General features: G+C 41.3%; 1 protein-coding gene across 2 annotated transcripts in view; it reads right to left on the bottom strand.

The window, feature by feature from the left end:
- Window positions 1-23,117, bottom strand: part of UNC5D (unc-5 netrin receptor D) — a 615,641-nt gene that overhangs the window by 20,761 nt on the left and 571,763 nt on the right. For both annotated transcript variants that reach the window (XM_061134611.1, XM_061134612.1), the window contains 3 exons: window positions 22,809-23,036; window positions 13,948-14,097; window positions 6,383-6,547 (listed from right to left, as the gene is read on the bottom strand). In XM_061134611.1, coding sequence (XP_060990594.1) covers window positions 6,383-6,547; window positions 13,948-14,097; window positions 22,809-23,036 — 543 coding nt within the window. The remainder of the gene's footprint in view (window positions 1-6,382; window positions 6,548-13,947; window positions 14,098-22,808; window positions 23,037-23,117) is intronic.

The following is a 23,117-nucleotide window of genomic DNA, read 5'->3' as shown; positions in this document are numbered from 1 at the left end:
AATGTTGGGCAATAAATGGGTGTTTTTTTTTCTTCTGAGAAATGTGTGGTAATTTGTTATGCAATGAAAGAAAACTAATACAAAGGGAAATGAAAACACAAATCTGAGGTTGGGTAAAGGGGCTAGTTAGCACTGTTTAAACCCCAAGAAACTCTCCTTTGCATTAGGAACTTGTCAGCTTGTGCTGTCCTTCCATGCCCTTCCTGAACTGCCCCGTGACCTCCCCCTGACGCTTTTTCTGACCCTTACACATCTTCCTACTGTGGACACCACAGCCACGGTAGCACTTCCCTGCTGGTGTCCAGGCTCACCCAGCTATATGACTTCAGACTTGGGGAGTTTTATATCTTCAAAAATCTGTTAATTGAGGAAACTTGTTCATGCAAAGGTCTTATTAAAGAATGATTATTTTTTTTTTTTGTTCTTCTGTAACCATTTCGGACAGTAACCTTTGGGGGGCTGTGTTTTGGAATCCAGTGCCTTAACCCAGCATTCCCACAGGGCATCTCAGAAGATGTTCTAAGAAAGAGCAGTCCCATGGTCAAATACATCTGAAAAATGCGACATACTATATCTGGATCTTGGAAATTAAAAATACATGTTGCCAGATTCAACAGATTCTACTTACTGGTTTTAGTTTTAATCCCTGGACTATTATAGAACAATGCTCATCCAAATTCTTCCAGTTTTTGAGTTAGCATAAACAGAAAAAGTGTGGTTTTCAGAGTCAAAAAGGTCTTGCTTTGGAGTACAAGTTTCCATTTTCTAGCTCAGTGACCTTGGGTGCTACAGGACTTCCCTCAGGCTCAATTTCCTAATCAGTCTTCTGGCATTTTTTTTAATAGACTCCACAGAGGTTATAAACTTTGGTAGAAGTCACCCAGATAGATGTTACCAGATCTGAAACTAGAATTCTGATACCTTAACACCTTTACCAGGATTTACTTCACTACACCACCCTGCATCAAAACATCTACCAAGAACCCACAGGGCAGAGTGGTTCAGAAAAATGCTCTGAGTGATATTAGCATTATACTTCAAGAATTAAAAGTAGGACTTTAGGAACTTATTTACAGAACAGAAAAGAGACTCAGAGAATGAATTTATGGTTGCTAGGGGGAAGAATGGGGGGAAGAGATAGTTAGGGAGTTTGGGATGGACATGTACACACTGCGATAATTAAAATGGATAACCAATAAGGACCTACTGTATAGCACAGGGAACTCTGCTCAACGTGATGTGGCAGCCTGGATAGGAGGGGAGTTTAGGGGAGAATGGATATATGTATGCCTGAGTCCCTTCTCTGTTCACCTGAAACCATCACAACATTGTTAATTGGCTATACTCCAATATAAAATAGAATGTTTAAATTAAAAGATTTAAAATATAAAGATTAAAAAAAAGAGTAGGAGGACTTCATGGAGGAGGCATTTGAGTTGACCTTGAAAGATGGGCAGCTGTTGAATGAACAGAAATTCACTGGATAAGTGCTTATTTCTGGCAGAGTAGCCAGTTCCTTTCTGATATATAAGTTGTTTATAACATAAACTACCTCAGACTTCTTACTGCATAAAACAGGTTGTAAGATATATCATTTTTTATCATGGTATGTAAAATTTCTTTTGGTGTTTAATAATGCAAATCAAGTGGGAGTAGTTTCTTTAAATATTTCCTGACTTAAGGCAGGAAAATGTCCTTAAAATGAATAGTAAAAACCAGAGAGAGAATAAAAGGAATTCTACATAAGATAATATGGTAGTTGTCACTGTAAAAATGGCACCAAAGAGTGATAACATGTGAAAAGGTGGCTTGTCAATGGCACTGGGTATCCATGCCAGAAAATGACAAGAGACAGATGCCCTCATGGCATCTATGTTTGGACAAACTCAATCAAGCTCTGTCTTTCCTGTTGGCAGAAGAAAGACCACCTCAATGCATAAAGTCTTCAGAAAAAAATGGACAGAGTGGTATGATTTGAGGGTGAATAAAATATTACATGAGACTTCTAAAAATAAGTGTTTTTTTCTGCTTAGTACACTTTAATAAATGGGCCCCCGTGTCCCTCAAAGTTTCGAAATGTAAATATTTCCCAAGTGTAAGGATGATACTTTACAAAACATTTATGATGCATTCTAAAAGACATCTGGGCCAGCTAAGAAGAATCCGGTGGCTGCATCACATCTTCTGATGGTTTAAATTAAATATGCAGAAGAACAGTAGATTTTCATGCTCTGCACATAAGAGATAAGCTGCTGCTACCTGGTTAATGCAGGAGCTGTAAATCAGGGAGGAATTCCAAATATTCTGTCGACTCTGTAACAGACAAATCATCCCCCACCACTTTTGCAAGAAAGATAAGAGCATTGCTTGAAGGGAAAATTTTAACATGCAAGATTCCCATTTTAAGTTGTTTCTACCAAAAGATAGATTCTTTAATATTGTTACATTAATAAGGAATGAGGAAATAAATGACTTGGGGAGTCTTCCCTTCTGTTCAATATTAGCAAAATTATTTCGCTTCAGTCCACGGGGCTTCCCTGGTGGTTCAGATGGTAAAGAATCCACCTGCAATGTGGGAAACCTGGGTTCGATCCCTGGGTCAGGAAGATGCCCTGGAGGAGGGCATGGCAACCCACTCCAGTATTCTTGCCTGGAGAAACCCCATGGACAGAGGAGCCTGGCGGGCTACAGTCCACCGGATTGCAGAGAGTCAGACACGACTGAGTGTCTAAGCACACACAGCACACACCAGTTCTTAGATCGGCAATACTGTTGCTTTATTGAGTATCAATTAGTGATCATCACTAGGTAATTTAGTTGGGTTAATTTAAGGAGAACCAACCTGCTTCTAAAGACTGACATAATAATGGCCACTCTAAAGAACAGAAAAGATATATTACCTTAATCACTGTAATACTTTTTAAATTTGAGTGATATGAATGATTATATTTGGAAAGCCATTTAGATAAGAGGCACGAAGTGACATGATGGATGTGGGGCTGAGCAGAAAGAACCAAATGCCTTCAATGAAGATGCTCACTGCATTAATTAATTTAAAATCAATGTTTATATATACATATATATACACACATACACACATGTACACACATATATATGTATCTTTTATCGCTCATGGTTCCATTGTAAATTAGGGTAGGAAGGAGGAGCTCTGAGCCTAGATATGTGGGAATTTTTTTGGGGGGAGTGGATATTTAAGTACATATTTCAAAGACATCTATTGGAAGCTTCAAAGTTTTAGTTCTATTATTATTACTAATCAATGATAGCCTATTACTAACTTATTAAAAGTTAGTAATAACTAACACAGAATCTTTCTGCATTAGTGTAGTGACCATGAAATATGATGCATTTTAATAATTTATCTATTATTGTTGCCTCACTGATTGATATAGACCCATGTCTTAAATATATCCTACCTCTCTCCAAGTAATCCCAGCTTTCTCAGAACTTTATCTTTGTTTTCTTTGAACCATCTACCATAAAAACCAAGTCATTCTTAGGGAGAAGAGGATGTTTTTTAATCCCAGATATACCACCAGATGTGTGTTTTCCCAGCAATGAGACAGTTCCCAGGGTTGGAAGGACCTTGAGTGATCATTCAGTCAAGACATCCTTTGGCAAACAGACTACTATATAGGGAATCAATTCTGTTCCTGAAGATCAGCAGAATGAATACTTAATTCCAGCCAAACAAACAAACAGATGCATTTCATTCTTCTTCAGTCGTGAGGAAAGAATTTTCTAATTTTCATCTACTTTTAAGACTTAGGGAAAAATGCTGATGTTGTGATGTTTGTCACTACTGCCTGAGCCCTTAAAGAGGGGGCTTGTATTCTGGACAAGGCCCATGGTTAGGACTAAGAAATTAGACCCCTTGATTGGGATCCAGATGTAGTATTGAATAGAAAGCCAGACTTTGATCTTAAAGTCAAGTGTCTCAGCTGGGAACTCTGGCTACTCATCCAGTTCGCTCTATGATCTTGGATAAGAAGGCTGACTTCCTTGAGATTGTTTTAAATTGTGATGGTATAATACTAACCTATAGAATTCTGATGATTATACATGAAAGCATATGAAATAGGACCTGACATATAGTGGGTTTTAAAAATTAATTTTCTTCTGACATTGAAAATGATGGTCAGTGAGATCTGCCTAAGAAATAGTTTGGTAGAAAGAAATGGGGATGAACTGGGCCAAAATTCAGCAGGGACACTTAAAGCTATTAATGAAATGATCCTTATAGGATCAAACAAGCTAATAAAACTTCTAAAGTGCAGCAGCCTACAAATCAGATCACTGTAGTCCAACACTGAATATCTAAATATTATTCTTATACTTTTGCCTCCTTTTATCAAGAAAGATGGTGATGTCATGTTCTTTAAGGCTTTCCAAAGTGACGGTAAACTTTGTGAAGCATCAGAACTGGAGAGTCAAGAAGATTAAGTTTATTAGCTCATTTTCTCTCCGTGAACTTGTAGAGTTTATTTAAGCAAGATGCAAAGGTACCAGGATGTAGTATCAACCTTATTACATTCCTTTTACACAAACATCTTGTAATAGCGGAAACTGATTTTCAGTATCTGGGTGCCTTAGAAAGTAAAAAACCTTTTAAACCTGGAATTCTTTTGCTGACCTGTTAACAGATATTTATGGAAATTTTCATCAGTGGCACTTTATGTCCTGCCTTTTCACTTTTCATTTTGAAATGCAGCTCTTCTCAGATTTGCTTTTTATTTTACAACTAACTCCCATACGATTTGTATTTTACTTTGAAAGGTATTGTGTTAAAAATGCCATGACAAAAAAAAAAAAAAAAAATGCCATGACTGTTGAAAAAAGAGAGACTCTAAATATATCTTGCCTGAGGTTTCTGCATCTACGTTTCCAATCAGGACTACCTTAGCGCATAATGCTAATTGGCAATAACGAATGCAAATACGGTAGAAACATGTCAGTTAAGACAGCTATCAATTTTGAGGCACACTCCTTTGGAAAGCCATCCGCACTTCAGAGAAAACTATTTGAGGGAATTGGCAATGCTCATTTTGCATAAACAATGAAGTGCAGTGAGAATGGAGAGAAGTGGTGATGCTATGCAGACTACATGTTTTGAGAAAAATCAAAGCCTGAAATTGAGTGGTATGGATACAAAAGGTGTTAAACCTTCTGCTAAGCGTGAACGAATGAATATGTCTTATTTCTATATGCAAACACAAAGGTGTAAGTGTATGTATGTATACATGTTGATGTTTAGTCACTAAGTCCTGTCTGACTCTGCAATCCCCTGGACAGTAGCTCACCAGGCTCCTCTGTCCATGGGGTTTCCCAGGCAAGAATACTGGAGCGGGTTGCCATTTCCTTTCTCCAGGGGATCTTTCTGACCCCAGGGATCGAGCCTGCATCTCCTGCATTGGCAGGTGGACTCTTTAACACAGCCACGAGGGAAGCCCATATGTATATATACACATACATGTTCTAAGATGAACAAAACAGTGTGCGTGTGTTTCTAAACTAGCCAGGGATTGCCTTGAAATTGCTAAATAAGGCATCATCAGCTCCCCTGATTCCGACCCTCAGCTACTCTCCCCTGCTGAAATAACCATTCAGGAGGAAAGGCCAGAGTCTACTCGATAAGCTGAAGCTCAGAGCCATGGAGTCATTCAGTCATTAGGGCCAATCAAAGCCATGGCACCATGCACGTTCCCGAGTGACTTCTCCTCTGACTCCATTCTAACTCTGCCCTTGAGTAGTCATGTGACCTTGGACAAGGTCTTATCCCTTTTTGCACTATGCCCTTTGGAGAGAGAGATTATTATCCATCCTATCTCTTATTGTACTGATGAAATCTGGGCTTCATGGAGATGGGGATGTGTAGAACCCTGATCCTGGAGGGTATCAAAAAATTGTTAAGACAGTAAGGAAACAAAGCCTTGAAGATGAAATAACACAGAGGGGGAAACTGACTTCTGGAAACTCGTCAGAACTGGCAGAAAAGCAGCCCAGTGGTGACCTTGTGTTTTCTTATGGTATGTGTCTCAATTCAGCAATGAATCTCAGCTGATTCCAGGTCTACCATGAACTGTTCGATTGGTTGTGGTTTTGTGTATAAAACACCCTGGACCAGTTCCTTCCCCAAAGGTCCCTCCGCAGAGCCTACGCTCTGATTGGTTACGTTTCCAGGTCCAGTTCAAATCTTCAGCCTGCGAAAAAGTTGATTTTGCTGTTATCAGTAATGAGGGTTAAAAGAGTGAGTGTGTTTTGAATCTCTTTCATGCTATACATATAGCACAACTAAGATAGGTATATAACTCTTAATGGGCTTTAGAAACGAGGTCAAGTGACCTGGAGACCAAGGACTCACCTCGAGGATTGACGTCTGCACTTGGAGGATCTGTTCATGGCCTTTGAGCTGCCGGATGCAGATCTTGCAGGACAGCTGGGTGGTGGTGGGCGTGTAGCGCTCCAGGGAGAAGGCACAGTGCAGGGGCTGCCGGTTACTGCACCACACGCGGGAGAACGGGACTTCCTGCGGGGGAGACAGAGGGGAGAGGAGCGGGCTGGGGTGTGCCGAGCCCGGCTGAGATGAGCGGAGCGCAGGACAGACCTAATACAGTAATTAGGATGACCATGATGACGGTGATGGCAGCAGAGATAATTGCCTGAGTGACTCTGGTGGAATTGTTGCAGAAATAATGCCCTAGCATATGCCAGGCAGCACAAAAGTAATTAATGTCAATTCCAATTGATAACATTCGAATTCCAAAACCATGCTGCAAGAACTCAGATTTCACTTGGTGACACACACAAGGAGAAAGACCATCAAAAGTTAATCACCACGTTTTTTCCACGACAGAAAGATTCTTTAGAAGACTCCTATGGGAGGCTTCCTAGTAGACGCCTGCTCTTTGCTACCTAAGCCCAGGGTAGGATGTTATCATCTCATGCACATGAAAATTATGAAGAAGTGACTGGCCAGAACTTATGCCCATACCACAGCCTCATGCTGAACTGTATAACCATAACATTGCTATGTATCCAGCATAAAAATTATACCTACTGCAGGATCACACACACACACGAGAGAGACCAAACACAACAGGTTAGCCCAGAACAATCTAGTTTGTCAATTCCTCATTCACTCAGTTCATCCACTCTACAGTTATATGTACAATGCCTTCTAATAACCAGACATTGTACTAGATAAACAGTAAAGGAATAGTAAGAATTTAGGTCTGGTCTCCACTTTAAAGGGACTTACAATCGAGTGGCAAAAGCCATTTCACTAAATGAGGGTTGGGGCGGGGGTAGTTATAAAACCTACATTCTCCTTTTCCCCATGACCAGCCAGTGCTGGCCACCAATTGTCTCGGGCATGTGGGTTTATATTTATGTGAAGTGGAGATCAGTCAGTCACTGATATTCTTCCATCTACCAGAAAGTCTTTCCCTCCTACTGGAATCAGGCTGTGGTTCTTGGCAATGACCTCATATTCCCAGCCTATAGTAATCTGCATCTCACTTCTTTCTCTTTTCCTTGACTCATTCAATTTGCTCTTTACCCGTTGCTACAAACACAATTTTCTCCAATACTGATGCTGAAAGGTGGCAACAGATGGATCAAGTCTGGAACTTTGATTCTCTGAAATGTGACTGGTGATGGTGTCAGCAGGTGTTACAAGACTATGAGCCATGTTTAGAATTCAATTTACCCACTTTAAGGAACCAAGAGTTCCCTGGTTATCCCTGAGTTTCAAGCTATACACTTGCAGGTTTCTTCATTTTTCTCTGCAGGAAGTCTCAAAGATCCTGATTTCTGGGTACTGGCTGTAGGGGATCAGCAGGCAGAGATGGAGTTTAGATTGCTGAAGACTTGAGTACAGGAGAGCCAGTTTTGGGAAACACAAGGGAAAGAAATCAGGCATTAACAGCTACCACACATCCCAGCAAGGGATGCAAGGGTGTTGTTTCATTTGTTCTTAAACATGAACCAAGGGAAAGGCAATGGACTAAGGACTCAGAGAAGGCCTATATGTTGACACTGCAGCCATTCACTGACTTTATCTCTGTGCAGAATGTGGGCTATTAGGAAGAAGGCAACTCTCTCCCATCCTCAGTGTTCCCCTGCACAGAAAGAACCAGAAGCCTGAAAACTACATTTCACGGCCCTCGCCAGCATGGAGTTCACATTTCCATTCTGCCAATGAGAAATACTTGTTTTAAACTTGGAAGGGAAGGAGCAGAAATGGTTTCTGTTCCTCTGGTCCCAGCAAGCAAACCTCAAGGGTTCAGCTGATTGCATATGTGAGGTTTGCAGGGGCTTCTGAGAACCATCTGCTTCACGGCTGTGGTGGTTTACCAAAATCACGGAACTTGCTGATTTCCTCATATCTCTGGGGGCTTTCTCTGACCTTGACTCTCCCCGGTTTTCCAAAGGTTTTATAAGCACAGCAATCCCTTGATTAAAATATTTTTTTCTTGACCCAAACCATTCTCTAATGAAACGCCAGTGGGTTGGAAGTAGTCTTTTGAGAAACTAAGATGAGCTGGGTATGCTGGAAGGTTCACTAGTGGGTTCCCACAGAGAGGCTGCTGTCCAGGGCAAATGCTGGGAGAAGCATGAAGCTAATGGTCACCAAGGAAACCCATGTCTGGGGCATAGCTTGCTCATATACCAGCAAGAGAGCAGCACAGAACCAGTGAATGGTACCTTTTTCCCACTTTCTTCCTGAACAGAGACTTACTTATGAGCTCTTCTTCTCTTTCCCTCTTAGCAGTGGAGGGCACTGCTGATTGGTGGTGAAAGTGAAGTTGCTCAGTCGTGTCCGACTCTTTGTGACCCCATGGACTGGAGCCCTCCAGGCTTCTCAGTCCATGGGATTTTCCACGCAAGAGTACTGGAGTGGGTTGCCATTTGCTTTTCCAGGGGATCTTCCCAACCCAGGGATCAAACCCGGGTCTCTGGCATTGCAGGCAGACCCTTTACCCTCTGAGCCACCAGGGAAGCCTGATTGGTGGGCCTGTCAGCAAACTTGAGAGGAAGTCATTCCCTAAAACACTCTAAAATGACTGTCCACCTGCACCAAATTCTATCCCAGATACTTCTATGCTATACACTGTCCGCCATTTCTCCTTGCTGTCTAATCTGACTCATGCTGCGTCCCGGTTCAGTAAACCAGGGTAACTCTGACTTCCCATCTCAGCCTTCAGCTCTTCTCTCTCCATCGACTGAGCTCTTCAAATCCTCATCTGCTCATGTACGCCCAATTGCCATTTCTCTGGAGGACTCTAGCAGCTGGAGTCCTGGCTTTTATTTCATTATGACATTATACCCCAATCAATACAAATAATTTTAGTTGGCCTTTCCTTTCTCAAACGAGTCTACCATTTTTTGGGGGTGGGGTGGGGAGGGGACACCATGCAGCATGTGGACTATTCCCTGACCAGGAACTGAACCCATGCCCCCTGCCTTGGGAGTGTGGTGTCTTGACCACTGGACCACCAGGGCAGTCCCAAGTCTACCTTTTATGAACGGATTATCACCATCTCTCTCACTGTCATTCCCCAATTTTTCTGTCTCCATGTATGAGCCTCTTCTCTAGTCTCATCATAGCTAACTGGAGTAGCCCGCTCACCAAGCCTCCTGTCTCTTGTCTCTACGACACAGAATTAATGAGAGGACTGGGGCCTGACTGGGGAAGAAGCAGAACGCAGTTGACTGGTATTTTTCAGGGAAGAGCCTGTAATCATGAATGGAATCACTGGTGTCACCACATCACCTGGACGCTCTGCTTTCATCACACGATCCCTCCGCCTGGGGGACCAGAATGGCCCCAGGATGCCTGCCGTCGTCAACACAGCCCCCTGCCAGGCCATCAAGGGCTTCTGTCCTCTTACCCCATCCTCCCTCTGCCCAGCCTCAATCTTCTAGCCCTGAAATGCACTCTTCTCCAGACCAGTGCATTTTAAAAATTTATTAGAGTACAGTTGCAGCTTCCCACTGTCTGTCTATTTAATGCATGGTGGTGAATGTATGTTACATTTTTATACTCACTCAATATCATCCCCTTCAGTGAAAATAAGTATAACAGAGGGCTCCATGGTTCATTGATTCTTTTGCCTAAATAAGGTGTTTTTGCCTAACTACGCTAACTACAGAGGTCTTTGATTTCTAAAACTGAAATTTTGAGTCATTACAGTGTAATATAAATGTTTGGACTTCAGAACAAGATAGAGCTGAATTCAAGGTCCAGCTCTTCAACAAACCTACATTTCCTGCAGTGGCTTTGAATCTTTGGTAATACTACCTACATTAAAAAAAAGAAAAAAAAAATGGATGGCACTGATGATGTGTTGAAAAGTGGTGTCGCTTGCTAAATTTTGTGTATTTCCTCCTGAGAACACTGGAAGAACCCAGTGCAGACATAATCTTTTCTTGCAGAAAGACACGAGAACTGGCAAACAAACAAACAAAAATGCCTCTTGCTTTTCTTTCCATTGCACTGCACACCATCAAAACATTTAAAAAATCTGATTTTAAGACTGTGTCAAAAGAATATTTTTGTTGTTGTTGACTTGAGTAGCAGCTGCCAACGGTGCTCAACAAAACATTTAAAAATAATAAAAGCACTGCGATTAGTGTGTTTCCAGGGCAATCATCTTTGCTTTCATTTATTCTCCTCCCCCGCCACCCCCCCCAAAAAAAAATACACAACAAAACACCAAGATGCTCATTGAGCTGAGAGGAATTCTGGGGAAAGTAATATTAGAGGACAAAGTGTAGCAAAGTTATGGGTGTTTAAAGAATTCCGGAAATGTTTTCTTTTTGAGTCCCATTATAATTAGTCTCCTAGCAGATGGAGAGAATGTAAATCGTATCCTAGCAGGAGACAGACACTGGGTTCTCCAAGATACACAGCATGCTGTAAGACAGCTGCTTTCATACTACGGAGGTGACAGCCTGGCTTGGTGTTCTGTAGGATTTAAAAAAATAAATTAATATTTTATTAGATTCAGCTTTACAATATTTTTACAGCTTCTCTACCCCCACAGTCAGCAAAGAAGAGGGGATACGATGATTCAGTAGCTCTCAGGCCCCAGTAACCTACTGAGAGCAGAGTTACTTCCATGCAGAGGAAGGTTGTTGAGTCTTCTAAGGGGACAACAGCATATCACTTGTTGTGGTAGAGTCTTATGAATAATTGTTTATTTTGGAAGGACTAGCATTGTGGGGCCCTTGCTTTCTTTGAATCAAGGTTAGTGGGTGCTATGGTAACCAGGTCTCTTAAGAACTCCTGTAACCTCACCTGCCCCTCCCTTTCACCCATCCTACCTTGTTTCATAAGCAATAAGGTTTGTACCCTAGCATTTCATAAACTGTCATCCTCCAGAATCGAAACCAGCAAGATTTAAAATCTAGTTGATCCTCCTATAGCTAGGCTCTCATCACGTAGCTCTAAACCTAACCCAGACCTCACATCATTCTAAGAATCTTTCTTAGTTGGTGTCTCATAGGGCAGCTATTAATGTTTTATGCACTGGATACCACCCTTCCTGGGAAATTCCACCTTGCCCAGATTGGAAAGAAAAAAGGAAGGTTTCTTAGAGAGTCAGCTTCGGGTACCAATTGGAAAACGTCAATTCCTAGATTGCTGCTTTGAAGTTAAAGGGAGAGAGGAATAAGAAGACAGGGATACCGGGAATACCAATAACTCTAACCCTTCCATCCACTGACTTGGAAGATGATGGGGACGTTTACCAGGTGAAGGAGAGACCTGTAAGTGACGTCAGCAGTAGTGGGGTTTTCTGTCTCTGCAGTAGAGCTCTGTGAGTTCTTGTCCACTAAGCCAAATCAAAAGCCATTCTCTACTATCCACACCCAGTTTGTCAGCACACACGATGCTCTCTCCATGAGGTTCAAGCAGGCTGAACCCAAAGCCTCCCCAAAGTGTATGCATCTGATACCTGGAGCAGACACAACCTGGCCATTATGACAAGCACAATATGTAGTCACACATACTGGGGGAGTTCAGTGATCACGGGAGTAAAGAAATTGGTGGTAGGGTGGTGAAAAGAAAGGAAGAATAGGGCAGAAAGCCATTTGTGGAAAAGAAAAATGAAGTGGAAATGAAACCTCAGTGGCAAGCCGCCTGATGCAGAGAAAGTTAAATTGTTTTTCAGCCTTCCAAGGCTCTTTCAAATTATGCTCAATTACAGAAGTCAAATATTTATACATGTTCACAACCTCTATGCAATCCAACCCATCCTGACAGTAAAGCTTGTTGGGTTTCCTTGCCAGCCAGGGCCCTTTGGCTTTGGCTGGCCCTGTTGAATCCTCCGGGGTGAGCAGGCATTAGCCTCCTCCAAGTCTTTTCTACCTGAGGCTCTCACTGGAATCCCTGGTGTTGGAATTGTTGTTTAAGTGTTCCTGAGACGTTATGATTCTTTATCTGATTTTTTTTTTTTATCTGCAAGCATTAAACTTCATAGTTACTTTGGACTGAGTCACTTGCATTAGAACCAGGGAAGCAATGCCCTTAAATAAAGATTAAAACAGAGGAATTTGCATGACTATCAGGAGTGTTTTAACAATACCCTGAAGTTCAATTTGGACTGCAAACTTTGAATACTGCTTTCTGGGAAACAGAGACATCTAGGTCTAGAACATCATAAATAATACATTTATTCATAGAAAACCTCTCTTCATAAGAAAATATGTTAAATATCCAAAAAAACTTTTCAGGGCCCTGAGAGAGATACTTGTTTGAATGCACTAAAACTATACACAGAGTGAGCAGCTCCTGAGGTAAATACAGGTCTGAAAAGTAAACAGAAAAATATGGCCTTATTTGATTAGAAAATTCTGAATGTTGGAAGTAGAAAGCAGTGATGGTGCAACTTTCTTCTCTCATGGCATGGCCAAGGTTTTTCTCTTTGAGATTTGACTTATTTCCATTCTGACAAGCTGGTATATCTTGTGCATGTTTTTTAAAAAAATGAACGCTGTAAAGATAGAAAGGTTAAAAAAACCCACAGGGCTCTGCAGGTTATGCTGATGGGCAGAACAGAGAAGTGTGAAAGCCTCCTGTGAGTCCAGATCAGTATCAGTCTCTCAGAAGCTCCAGATGACTCTGGCTTAAGAAACAATGGTTGACCAGTTGGCTGCTTCTGATGACACTGCTTATCACTGAAAATTTTCATAGAATTCAGTGACAAGGTCATGAGTTGATATCTTTCCATGCTAAGCAACTATTCAAAAATTCCTTAACATGATCCAAAGAGACTCTTAAGTCATCCTGAAATTTTTTTAAGTCTCTAATAATGAGGTATGTGAGTGATGACATAAATATTTTTACATACAAATATTCTAAGAGGCATTAATATTTCTTTGTTTCTCAATTTGTGATTTCTTCTTCCCATCTTGCTCAATTCATTTGGCAGCAAGCATTTCATCTATTTAGGACAAAATCTCTTGATCCCACCTGGCTGGTCAGAGCTCTCTACAACTCAAAATGATCACCCTTAAAAGGTTTCTCCCTAATATCCAGTTCATTCTATAGGTGAACAGGATTAAAACAGTGTCTCATAATGAACTGATATGAATTAAAACAAACCCACAAAGAAATCTTGCTCTAAGTTGTTAGATGACTGTCTCCAACCTATCCTGAGTGGCGATTTAAACAGGAGAGAGGATAAATGTCATATTACTGATATGCAAGCACCTTTCCCCCCACCTATTAGGAATCCATGGATTTATGACAATAGGTTTCCCTGGGTGTAGTCCAAACAGTTACACATCTGTGACAGTTTTGAAACGAAATCCATAGTTTTAAAGGAGGAGGAAAGTCAGGAGCACCCTTACTCTAGGGTGTGTGATATGCCTGCTGGTTAAAGCAAAGCTATTTCTATTGGAAACCCACTTGGCCAGTACCTGGCAGGCAGTGAATGGTTTAATTCTCCAGAGGAATGGGGGGATATCAAGGACAGAGATCTGAAGACTGAAAGTATTCCCTTTGAAATGCAGCAACTTTGGTTCTTCCAGGAGTTGTCCACCTTGATGCCTTTCATCTGAAACCACTTCCTATAGGACAAGAAAAGAAAAGAGGCACAACAATAAAGCACACAATTTCCTCCACATATTCCTCCCACGGATAGGTACGCTCCCTCCCAGGTGTCTCCCAGAAATAGGCAACAGCATGATGGACACACACTACTTTTATACCCTTCTATCCTTGCAAGGTCAGGGCTAAGGGCTACAGGCTGCTGAGAAATAAGGGTCTGGTCACAAAGAAACAATTGTTCTTCATTATTGTATTGTTGAGGCTTTTATATATATTGTCTTTAAAACTAGAAGACCTCCTTTGCCCCATGCAAACTGTAATACTGTTGAGTTTCCACCATTGTGTGAATTTCATCCTGCTATCATCATAATCAAGGGATGTATTTGTATTTAACCTGACCCAGCATGCTATTTCAGGAGAAAGGGAGACACAGCCCCTCTCCACTATGGTTCCCTTGTTTGTAACCAACACAGGCATCAACCAGTATGTATCCTTTAGCTCAAAATAAATGCAGAGTGCATGTATCATGTTTATTTGTAGTAACATTCATGGAAGTTATGCCAAAAGGCCAAGAAAAAATAAGTAGTCAAGTCAGCTTCATCTCAGGAAAAAAATCAAATTGCTGAGATAAATATTCCTTTATCTTTTACTGAGAAATCTTTATAATTATATCTCATATAAATACAATTCACATACATTCTAAGGAAACCATTTAATTGGTTCCAAATTTGTGGTGTTCAGAATCCTATCGATAAGACAAGTGAAGTAACAGAACAGATAAGAACTGTACAAAATGTTAAACTACTGTGGGGCGGGGGAGGTGAGGTTCTCAGCGTTCCTGGAGATAAGAGATTTTCCTAAATCCTCATTTTAAAAATCACCATTAATTGACTTAAAATTTCCTTACAGAGCTAGGCTAAATAGGAAAACTGAAATCCTTTAATTATGGCCTATAATCTTCCCAGAGTCTAAAAAAGATTGTAAGAAGCAAGGCAGCTAGGCTTATAAATACAATAAAACTTACATTTCAATTATCAGCGAGTGAAAACAGCTTTAGAAGTTATCTTTCCCATCTCTTTCTGTGTATAGATTTAACATTAATAAAAATGTTTCTAAGAAGCAGCTTTTCCGCTTTTATCCTTCATGTACACATAAATTATTAATAGGTTGCCAGTATCTTTTCTCAGGACTAAATTGGTCCATTCCAGTGTCATCTTCACCAGCTCTTCTGGGATGGGAGGGATGTGTCTTGGGGCCCTAAGCCAGCACTGAACTTTCTGCAGTGATGGAAAAGGTTCACATCTGTGTGTTCAAATATGGTATCCACTAGCCAGAGTGGTTACAGTGACTAAGTAACTAAATGTTTGATTTTAATTAATTTAAATGTAGATATGCACATGTGGTTGGCAAATACTACCCTGGACCGGGCAGTACTAGGTCATTCATTATGTTGTGGGTCTAAGCATTGGACATAATAACAAGAGTGTCCAGTGTCTAATGAGGGCTGCAAACAGTGGAAGGAAAGAGGCAGGGTGGGAGGAAACAGAATTAATGCCAGATGCTGACTTTAGGTCTTTACAGATGCTGGTCTCTGTCCCCTCTTTGGAGATTTAATGAATGTCCAGCAGAGTGATGCCTGAGCTGGGCACTGGGTGGACAGAAGTGAAACACCAAGGAGCTCATAGTCTAGAGAGAGGGTTAGAACTGTGAGCATATGAGTATAATATAGTTTCTGAGTATTACAATATGTATATTCCCAAAGGTTAAGGCAGGAGAGAAGGTGCCTAACCCACATGGGCAGAGGGGCCAGGGAATGAATCGGGAAATTAATAGAGGAAGTGACATTTGAACTGAACCTAGAAGTGAACATAGGGGCTACTCATGGGAAAGGGAGGGAGAGTGTATTCCAGACACTGAGTGGACTCTCCACAAAGGTACGCTGGGATAGAAGGTTACGGTGGACAGTGTATGGCTGGCGATGATGGAAAATAGAAGGTAGGAGCCAAGTCATGAATTCTCCCTTACCACGCTAAGGACTTGTATTTTTGTTTAATGTCATTGGGTTTAAGGGAGCATGGGAATCTTCTGGGGGGTACATATACTCAAGACAGCATTCATCTTGTAAACCAAAAATGGAAGGCACAGACGTTTAATCACATTTCTGTGTAGCCTTCGGCAAGTCACTTAATCCTTAAGCTTCAGTTTTTCACTTGGGCTTATTTACAGCCAAACAAAATCATTAGCATGGTAACAGATGGACTTCTTTTTGCCACTCTAGTGCAAGATTAGAATCAGGGGCAAATATGAAATTTGCTTATTCAAATCATATTAAAGTCATGAAGTAACAACAGTGTTGACTTGTCAAAGTACTGATCTATTTGACTAGGCTCTCTGAGGTGTACCCTGTTCTTTAATGCCTGAAAGTACAGAGAAATAACCCAAGGTCAGGAGATGAAGTGGCTTGTTCAAGGTCATGAATTACTTGGTGTAGAGCTAGGTTATTTTAATATTTAAATATAATATTTAAAACAACATAGCATTATCCCACTTGAAGGGAATTTAAGGTGCTTAGTGATTTAAAACTTGATTATTTACAGAGGGAAACATGGACATGCACCCTCAGGAAAGTGATTTGCCTCTAGTCACATGGGCCAGTGACAGAACCACTGTATGTAATACTTGTTCATGGTCTAGTATTTTACATTTTTATTTTATATTGGAATATAGCCAGTTAACAATATTGTGATAGTGGCTAGCAAAGGGACTCAGCCATACACATATCCATTCTCCCCCAAACTCCCCTCCCAGCCAGGCTGCCCCTCAACTCTGAGCAGAGTTCTCTGTGTTATAGTAGGTCCTTGTTGGTTATATGGTCTAGTATTTTTTCTGTTAGATTTCCCTGCATTTTCCTATACTATACTTGATTTTTTAAGAGTCACATGAAGGTCAGATGGCTATTAACACTGTCCCAGAAGTAATTTTTCATTGGTGTGAGACACATGTAAAGATGACCTAAGTCAGTCTGTTTTTGTCCTGGGGTTATTTATACTATCTAAGCCATTCCTGAGATGCAGAATGGAGGATATTAACAATTTTTTAAATGGATGGGCTTAGTTGCTCAGCCATGCCTGACTGTTTCTGGCCCCATGGACTGTAGCCCACCTGGCTTCTCTATGCATGGAATTCTCCAGGCAAGAATACTTGAGTGGGTTGCCAGTTCCTTCTCCAGGGGATCTTCCCAACCCCCAGGGACCAAACTTTCATCTCTTGCATCTCCTTCATTGGCAGGTGGATTCTCTATCCCTAGCGCCACCTGGGAACCCATTTAAAATGGATATCCATTTATAATTATCACTGAGGAAAATGATTCCCCTTAAAGATTTCTGCTTTAGGGCCCCTATTTAAATACAACCATGATTTATGTTTGCTTTTGTTTTTTAGCTTGCTTACTTTAATCTCCCCATATTGAACCCCTTAGTAAGAACCAACTACATATAATTAAGCATCTTGTAATCTTGTATAAAATATTAAGCAATTATAAGCTATTGTGTAACAAAACAATTATTAAAACAAAGAAGCCCAATAATGAACTAATCACTGTGTTGATGTATCTGTAAAGGCACAATGGCTTCAGAGCACAAGCTTTAAAACCCTCTCCAAACAGGAGATATTGTACTTAACCCAGAATTCCCCATTATACCCCTTTAACCTATATTGTGTTTTACTTGGCGGCTGGGCCTAGACATCTGTATTTTTAAATACTTCTCAGACGCCGCCCATATCCAGCCAGGTTTGGGAATCAGTGGTACTCACAGCTGTACTGAGCTACTTCTGAATCATTCACACGGCAGAATCACCCCACGAGCGGAGTCTGATATCCATCCGATTCTTTCCTATCTGCCTCCTATATGACGAGGATTTTTTGTTACATCTCTGGGGGTCTACTGTTAAATTGAGACCTGTGTTAGAAAGTAGGGTCTGGCTGGTTGCTTGTATATAAAATGTAGCTAAAGGCTGTGGCTGGAGATTTCTCTACCTCCTCTAGTCCATCATTTCACATTGGGGGTTGCTAGTCATCCAGGGCTGGGAGCTGTGGCCAGGAGAAACTTGTGCTGTGGGTCTCACTGAGCCGTTTGTGTTGATTTAATGAGACAGGCAGCAATATTCAGGTGAGCTTCAGGGATACTAAAACAGGCAGGCTGAATTTACATATTTATAAGACAAAACTTAAGCACGCACATACACATACGGAAATTATGTCGCTGTGGTGTTTTCCTTTAAATACTGTATGTGAACAATATTTCCCAAGGTTGCATTATTGATAAACACAAGAACTATATCTGGAGGAAATCCTTTGAAATTAGATTCTAAATCCACATTAATACCAAGTAAGTAATGAGGACCAAGGGGTACTGCATAGGAGTGCTGGAAGCAACGGAGAAAAACGTTAGTTGGTTTTTCTTTTCGTTTTTTTTTTCCCCCTAAGATATGGCAAGTGCTTAATTCCTTGCTTTCCCTATGTCAAGGTTTGTTTGAACTTGTGTATGTGGAGAGAGAGAGAGAGAGAGAACGTAATACAAACGCGATAACAGAAACTTAGGTCTTAGCATATAAAGCTTTGAAAATAAATCACCATTCTGCAACCTTTGGTTTGAATTCATCAAAAGCAGCAATGTCAAACACACAAACATAATATTGCAGCTCTAATTATTACAGAAATACAGGAGCAGGAAGTCATTGGTCCCTTTCTCACCTTCGGGCAGATGGCATTTGTTGTTATTATTATTTTTCTAAATAAAGCCTATCTGAGCTGATTTAATTTTCTGTAGAGATGGTTTTAGATTTATTTAAAATATCTTCAAATATCTGGAACTAAATTATGTCTTACCAACGTACATGAGGTATCTTGTTTTTGTCATTCAAAGAAATTGCTACAAGGATACAGATGAAATATCCTCAGAGCAAATGGGAAGCAAGCTTAGCAGCCTTGCAGGGGGCAGAGGAGAAGGTGTTTGTTGTTGCTTAGTTGCCAAGTCATGTCTGACTCCTTGCGACCCCATGGGCTGTATGTAGCTAGGCTCCTTGGTCCATAGCATTTCCCAGGCAGGAATACTGGAGTGATTGCCATTTCCTTCTCCAGGGGATCTTCCCAACCTAGATTGAACCCCTGTCTTCTGCACTGGCAGGCAGATTCTTTACCACTGAGCTTCTGGGGAAGCCCTGAAGAGAAGGAGGGCCTGGCTGAAAATGAAGAGTGTGTGTTTGATTAAAATCCTCTAGAGGAATATTTTTTTTTGGTGGGGCCACTATCTGGCCAGGTACCCACCTAGTTCTATGAGGACAGGAGAGTTGGGTCTAGAAGCTGCCCTTCTTCCAAGGATTTCCAGTAAGAGGGTGAGCGTTTACACAATTGGGGGACATAACGGATGGCATTACTAACTCAGTGGACACGAGTCTGAGCAAACTCCAGGAGACAGCGAAGGACAGGGAAGCCTGGCATGCTGCAATCCATGGGGTCGCAAAGAGTCGGACACGACTTAGTGACTGGACAACAACAATTTCCCAGGGAGATGCAAGGGATGTGAAAATGCAACCATGCCCTTTAACGAGGTTTCCTTCTTGGTTACAAGCCCAGTTCTGGCCGGGCTAAGATTTTTTGACTTCTTTGAGCTATGAAAGATGCACTACAGTAAAGACAGTAAGTGTCACAGCCATGCTGGCCTCTCTTTCCAAATCATGACAAACATGTTCATTATAGTGATAACTGAGGCAAATTCCAGGGTAGGCAATTTCTGCAGAAATGCTTTATGAAAAAACTACCTGTGAATTTTGACTAAGAAGTTAGGATTCTATTAGAGTTTTAGCAGGTGACTCATCACTGCATACAAGATGCTCAGCTCACACCACTAAAGTTGGGGGGAGCTATTAATAATGTGTGAAGTCTTTTAGACTGTTGCTATGGCTTTCTTCAAGTGGAATTATTTTAATGGCTTTGTAATTATATATTTCCCTCTAACTAAATACTGCACATGAAGTCATGAAAAATATGACATAGATGATTTGGGATACCAAGGTAGTTTAAATGAACTCAGGAAGAAGGTTGTGAACATGTTCTCTTAGCAAGATAAACACCCAGAAAGCAAGATTCCTTTCTTGCACAAAACTCAGACTAAGACCAGGCAGTGAATGGTTGTGTTCAGAAAAGCTACGAGTTATGTTTTAATCTTTCCAAATTCAGGCCAGAAATGTTCTTCAGCCAAGCCTGGTGATCTCTCAGAACCCCAGGGGAAGAGCATGGCCTTTGCTGCTCATGACAGCTGTCACATACATCCTGTCAATAGCAAGTACAACCCAACTCAACTCTAAAATCAGGTTTATTTGACATAATAGGAGAGAGAAGGAATCACTGGTAGTAAATAGATTCCGGCAAACGGGTCAGAGGTATCTCCACTGGAAAACATTTCTCTACAGCAAAATTAAATAATTTTAGGAAGTCTCTCTCGATGAAATAAAGACATTTATATTCAATTAGAGGGAGCATGCCAGTTTCTCAAGCATTGATTAAAAAGGATCTGCTACCCACAGGAATGGATAGTGGTTTGAAAAGCTGTGGTTTGAGCTTCATTTTCATGATTCCCACGGCAATTCATCTGTGAACAGCTGAGCTGTTCTAGAATCTGGTAGCAATCAGTAGGAATGAAAATACATTATCTGCAAGTCACTTAGAAATTCCTTGGGCAAATGTCTAACTTGCTGGTATATGCATTAGCAGTGAGAGTGTTATTCAAAGCAAAATCCAAACCAGTTATGAGGTCTTAATTCCAAGGCGGTTGTCATGAACAGATCCTCAGGGTAACCCTAGTTAGCAGTGGGTTACCCATGTGACACAGGAGATTGGAAATCTACCCCAGCCCTCCATGTTTACTGAGATCTCAAAATCTGCCTGAGTTACTAAACAACCAACTAGTGTGATGGCACGTTTTACAACTATTCAGTGGTGGTAGTAACCTCAGTTAATTTTCTGTTTGAAGTGTAGCTGATTTACAATGTCAGGTTCATTTCTGCTCTGATGCACAGTTCTTCAGATATATACATAGATACATTCTTCTTTATAGTCTTCCCTATTGTGGTTTTAGGCTACCCACTCCAGTATTCTTGGGCTTCCCTTGTGGCTCAGCTGGTAAAGAATCCACCTGCAATGAGAGAGACCTGGGTTTGATCCCAGAGTTGGGAAGATCCCCTGGAGAAGGGAAAGGCTACCCACTCCATTATTCTGGCCTGGAGAATTCCACGGACTATATAGTCCATGGGGTCACAAAGAGTCGGACACGACTGAGTGACTTTCACTTTCTACTGTGATTTATCACAGGACATGGAATACAGCTTCCTATGCCATGCAGGCAGACCTTGTTGTTTATCCATCCTATATGTAATAGTTTGTGTCAGCTCACCCCAAACTCCTAATCTCTCCCCTCCCATCCCCCTGGCAGCCTCAAGTCTGTTCTCCTTGTCTGTTTCCATTTCATAGATGAGGTCATTTGTGTCGTGTTTTTAGATTACACATATAAGTGATATCATATGTCAGTCGATTTTTGATTATTCAATGTCTGTTAGGTAATTTTATCTTGGAGAAATCCTCTTATTACAGGGTCTCAAAAGCAGAGGACGAGTTTAAAATGGCATTCATAGGGTGAGGTTTAACTGCTTACACTGATGTTCTTGACAAAATGGCACCCCTCATGAGAAAGTTCTCTTGTGACCAGTCAGATGCTGAAGTGCGCCCTTTATAATGGCCTGTGCTACTTAAGAGAGAGGGAAAATGTGGGCACATAAGCTGGCACTGTGTCACCTTTACTGGTTTAAATTCAGGATTCAAGTCATCTTCTCTCTTCCATTGGTAAACATGAGATTTCCAGCTCAGTGTCTTAAAAGCTAGTTACTGAGGAAAAGCATAATGGGCTTAATGATTCAGAACTGGAATAGCTGGGACCTGGGATGAGGTGTATCAGGAGAGCTATGCTATTTATATACGGGCAGGGCTTACATAGGCACTTCTGCATTATTTTTGCTGCTATTAATAAACCTGTACTCTCTGAGAGGTGTTAATTCAAAAAGGATCATACGTGATTAAAAGGAGCAAAAACGGAAAGGAACCATCTCTGCCCTAATAAACTTAAAAATTAACAGACTGTGTGTTCAGGATGTCATGGGACTACCTACTGAGAGGGATGATTTATAACTGTCCCTGAACTGTGACCTTCAGGTGATCCAACCACGCGTCTCATTGCTCAACCACACATCAAATAACTCTTGTTCCTGTGGTTCACGCCATTCTCCTCTCTGGACATGGTATCCCTTCCTCTTTAGGTCTCAGATCTCATTCCTCCAAGAAGGTTTCCAAAGGATCCTCAAAGACTTCTCTCTCACGACTGGGCCTCTGCTTCCTGAATTACGACTATCCTTCTAGTCAGTTTTCTCATTTAGCACACAAAGTTGTGTGTTAGTTTACCCCTCCTCTCTTCTTGAGTGCCAAGTACCTCATCGGACCTTCAGCACATCAATGGGCACACAGTAACACAGCTCTTGTTTCGAGACGGGGATCCCCATCGAGCCAGTGATGTAGGTTCATTGTCCAGACCCGCCCTTTGAGATCAGATTCTCTATTGACACCGATCTTTAGGAAACCCCATGTTCTCATGACACCACAAGAGGAACTAGAGAAAGGGCTGACCTGAAATGCCCAAGGGGTGTTGTCCACACAGTAGACCCTCAAGTTGTAGTCTAGAGAGTTACAGGACATGCAGCCAAAAACCGCCACCTTGAGCTGCTTCACGGCACAGTCTGTGATGGGTTCCCCGGTGAGGGCATACGTCCCAAAGCTGTCTAGGAGCACGTGACATGCAAAAGGGTCCAAAAGGCAGTAGCAGGATGTGGATTCATCCTCCACCGACATCACTTCCTGTTGGGAAAAGACGTCTTGAATTCTCTCAGCTTGGGAAACACAATGTAATTTAACAGTCACTTTGCAAGGATATAACAT

Source organism: Dama dama, chromosome 32, assembly GCF_033118175.1.
Source record: "Dama dama isolate Ldn47 chromosome 32, ASM3311817v1, whole genome shotgun sequence".
NCBI lineage: Eukaryota > Metazoa > Chordata > Mammalia > Artiodactyla > Cervidae > Dama > Dama dama.
The sequence above is the reverse complement of the archived record's forward strand: the minus strand, read 5'-3'. Positions and strand labels throughout refer to the sequence as shown.